Source organism: Asterias amurensis, chromosome 18, assembly GCF_032118995.1.
Source record: "Asterias amurensis chromosome 18, ASM3211899v1".
NCBI lineage: Eukaryota > Metazoa > Echinodermata > Asteroidea > Forcipulatida > Asteriidae > Asterias > Asterias amurensis.
Genome location: NC_092665.1, coordinates 5,264,988 through 5,269,232, shown reverse-complemented (window position 1 = coordinate 5,269,232; position 4,245 = coordinate 5,264,988). Strand labels below are relative to the sequence as shown.

General features: G+C 43.3%; 1 protein-coding gene across 1 annotated transcript; it reads right to left on the bottom strand.

The window, feature by feature from the left end:
- On the bottom strand, positions 1 to 816 carry LOC139951135 (uncharacterized). The gene has a single exon (XM_071949986.1). It carries the CDS (start codon positions 814 to 816, stop codon positions 1 to 3), a length of 816 nt encoding a protein of 271 aa, XP_071806087.1.
- Positions 817 to 4,245: the final 3,429 nt, after the last annotated feature.

Sequence of the window (4,245 nt, the reverse complement as noted above, 5' to 3'; positions counted from 1 at the left end):
TTAGATTTCGTACAGCAGGAATCCAGTGAATGACGTGTAATAGTTAGAGCTACTATATACTGAACCGCTTACAGCTAAGTGAACTTGATCTCCGTAGTGCAGGGGAATCACTGCACTGTTGCTCATTTGATGATAATCTGCATCGCGTACACCCCCTATTACAATGGTGTTACCGCCGTTCTTCATCAGCTTGACCCATAGGTAAGACCCACTTGATGATTTCTGGACTGAGAACATCAATACGTATACACCAGGCACATTACACGTAAACGTGCCGTTATTCAAGTTGAAATCAGTCCCTTCCTCTGAAAACAATAACTCTTCAAAGGGCAGACGATCCCATGGGGATGGAGGACTGAAGGCGGTATTTCTCACTGCAGTGAAGGCGGACCGTCGCGTGCTACATTCACCTGCTTCACCGGTCTGTCCAGCTGGTCCAGGTTCACCTCTCTCCCCCTTCAAACCATTCATCCCAGGCAGACCTTGAGGTCCTTGTTTTCCTGGTAGACCGACTCCTTGCTCTCCCTTCAGTCCGTGTTCCCCTTTAGCGCCTGGCTCACCAATCAGTCCATCTGACCCCTTGTCTCCTTTAACCCCGGGTTGACCTACCTCACCCGGAGAGCCAGCATCACCTCTGGGGCCTACAAGTCCTTGACCATGGTTCCCATTAGATCCAGGGATTCCCGGTATACCGGCTGGGCCCTGGCAGCAGGAGTTACACGTCATTCCCGAATCGGGTGAAACTGCTGCTGTAGCCACCAGGAACTGAACTTGCATAAAAGCCAAAACAATGGCCACTCCTAACGTAATCTTCATCTGTAAAAATTGTAAGAATAACAACATTTATAGCAATTGTGTTTTCGTAGCTGGTAGGGTTGATCATTTGTCAGTTGATCCTCTCCTTTTATTATGTATTCGCCCGTAAGGTATCAGATTAGATCAAACTGCACATTAGTTGATTAACTGAATAATAGTGTAAGTTTGCTGAACTAAATCGGTAAATGAAAAAAATTAATGTTTTTTTTTTGTAAGCAATTAAATGAGAACGCCTTAGGAGTGTTAAAACTGTTTATAATTGATATTGTAAACAGAAGTGTCGTTGCCGATCGGTTTTGACCACCGATGTTAAACCCTGGTGTTTCTGATCAGCAGAGTGTGGGTTCGAATCCCGAGTCGTGACACTAATAACCTTGCCTTTCGCATTGAACGTAAAGCCGTTGGTCACATGTGTTGTGTAACGCTTGTAAACGATCCCAGTGCACTTATCGAAAAGAAAAAAAAAGGGCTCGCCTCGGTGTTCCTGGCTGTGGCTGCTGATGCGCCGTAGCACCTTGTAAACCCTTATCAGGTGCTAAATAATTGGTTCTCAGAATTTATCATTTGAATAACTCTGAAAGTTTGTATATACTCAGCGCCAATTGGGTACCTGGTTGGTAGATACTTCGATGTTATTATTATTTTTATTATTCGTTGGATTGCCCCTCTACGTGTGCAAACGATAATAGGTCTGTTGTAATTTGAGCCGAGCAGCGAAATGGTCCGTTTGTGACATAGGCCATCTCAGGACCTGGAAACTGGTTAATTAATACTTATTATACTAGAAGAAATGCCTGAAAAAACATGGAGGTTGGCTTTATAAACAAATTTGTTACTATTGAAAGGTTAATTTGAGACATCACAGTTTCGACCCATACATAATGATACACAATACGTTGCCGGCGATCATGTGGTGTCACTTGGAACCATCCAGACAACATATTGACTTGAACAAAAATGTGCGGCTGTAGCTAAAACAGCACTCTTGAGTTTCCGGCCGATTTTGCACATACTCTCATGACTACATCAACGTACCCTTTCAAGACGTTTGGTGTCTAGGCTGGTGACTTGGCAAAGTTCAAGTATGGCGTCTCCTTCAGCACGGATCAACTCAAAGCTGTACGTGGTCACTTATTGAGTTGATCGACTTAACGTAGTTTCTACTAAATATATTCCGAATCTCATTCTTAATTATAGTGTTTTTGATTTGAGCAAAGACATTTTGTCAAAAGTGGAATGTGAACCTTGGACCCATATTGTTTCGGCGCTCTCCAACTGAGTTATCAATCCATAATGTTTACGATTTACCTTTTTGCCAGCAATGTTTAAAATAGTTTTTTTTTTTACAAATGTTTCGCACAAAATATAACTAGAAAACATTTTACTGAGAGTACAGAGTAAGGGTAGAACCGAGAGTAAAGCTAACTTAATTCAAAACAAACCACATTTGTTTTTATATTTGCGCCTTTGTGAAGGCTGGCTCACACTATGGCGATTAGAGGCATGCTACGTTTAGCTGCGAATCGCAATTGCGAGTTTGCCGCCATTCATCGTGTGTTGTCGTCAATTGTCGCTGACGAATCCGCTAGAGACCGCAGACGGCTGCAAAAATTAGTCGCGTCCGTCCCTACTGTGTAAGCCAAACTTTAATAAGGCTGGCTTACATAGTAGCGGGGCATAAACCCAACGGAAAGTGGCGACCGTGAAAATCCCAAGACGTTGGCGGCAAGGTAAAGGCAAAAAGCCTAAAGGGAAAAATCATAATTAGCTGACGGGGAGGGAACGACCTTCAGCGACAACAGGAAAAGGGTCACACGGCTGGCAGCGGATTGGGTGGCGGCAAGGAACGGCGGCTGATGAAGGTGGGTTGTGGCGACGATGACGTGACTCGTTTGCCGACATCAAACCGTCTGTGTGTGGGTTGTATAACAGTCGAGTTTGGCGTTCCCACTCTTCACAATATTCTTGTCATCCATTCATCAGACAACGACTACCAACGAAATTGTGACGACCTCAAAACGACAATTGACCCCTTGCACGCGCGTCACACGCGGCGACTGATGCCACGCTCACCATGTTGGTGGTAAATAGATTTACGTGTAAACGCAGAGTCGCCGAAATAGCACACTTCTCTAAACAACACACGTTGACATTGACCACAAAAATGGCGCCTCCAAGATTATTTTGATGATGACGTCAGGTGAATTTGGTCAAACGGCGGAATCGCACGGCATGGAAATGTCATGCGACTGATAATTGCGGCCGTCTGCGCCAAGGAAATGAGGGTTACGTTCTTCAACGAAATCTGAACGCAATCACAATGATTTTTTTGGCTGTCACAACTTTTCCGACGAACACGACTGATAATTTTGACCGTCTTCGGTCGCTAGCGGGTTCGTCAGCGACAATTGACGGCAAAACACGTTGATTGGCGGAAAACTCAAAATTGCAATACGCAGCTCGACTTTGCTTGCTGTAACCCTTATTTGTCATAGTGTGAGCCAGTTAGCACCAGGCCGAAGACTTGTTCGACCCTCAAAAACTGGGACACTGTTGTCGATATAATACTTTTGAATAATTCGTTGACAAGATTTTAGTTTTGAGATGACCTTGTTTTCAAAAGTGATGATTTCAGCGTAGCTATGCATGCAATAAATTATCGGCATTATATAGACCTGTTCATACTTCCTGCGAACGCGAATGGGATACGAATGTTTAAGCCACATCCCTGTTTTTGCAGGGATTGAACACATTTCAACTGATGCGAATTAAACGTTGCGATTTTGTGACGTCAACATTTTGTAACTATTCGCATTCGCATTGCAGGAGGTATGAACAGATATTGTTCGCTTAAAAAGCTATACATCATGGCAATAACGGTGCTTCTAACAAACTGCAGGCGATTAATTAGCTGACCGACTCAATCACAAAACTGTTCATGAAAAAAAATGGTACAAAGACAAACAATCACATTTCCTAAAGGGTGAAGACATTTGTAAAACGCACAACAACTGCACTGTAAACACAAACAAGTTTTTAGGTTCTGTAACAGGTTTCGAACGCGTCAAAGGGTGTATAGGGTTAACACGTAACAGTGTATGGGGCCAATGAGTTGTGTTGAAAGCAATGGTTTCTGCCCATTTATAAACGGCTGATGCGTCAAACTAAACTCGTCAAGCGTTTTGTTTTTACTATGGTGCGTTTAGTTTGACGCATCAGCCGTTTACTTTATGTTAAGAATGTGTTTAAGAAGCGTTAAAAGGTGTTCAGCACATCAACGATTGCTGATCGCACCAGTGTTTAAGTTTGATGTAGAAAATGGGCGAAACCCAATGTTTTACAACACAACTCATGGGCCCTATACAGTGTTACGTGTTTAACCTTAACCCTTTGTTTTGTATGGTGTGTCTTGCTGATGCGTACCATCAA

Excerpts from the sequence above, each read along its gene's own strand:
- LOC139951135 (XM_071949986.1), bottom strand. The coding sequence starts at position 816 with ATGAAGATTACGTTAGGAGTGGCCATTGTTTTGGCTTTTATGCAAGTT.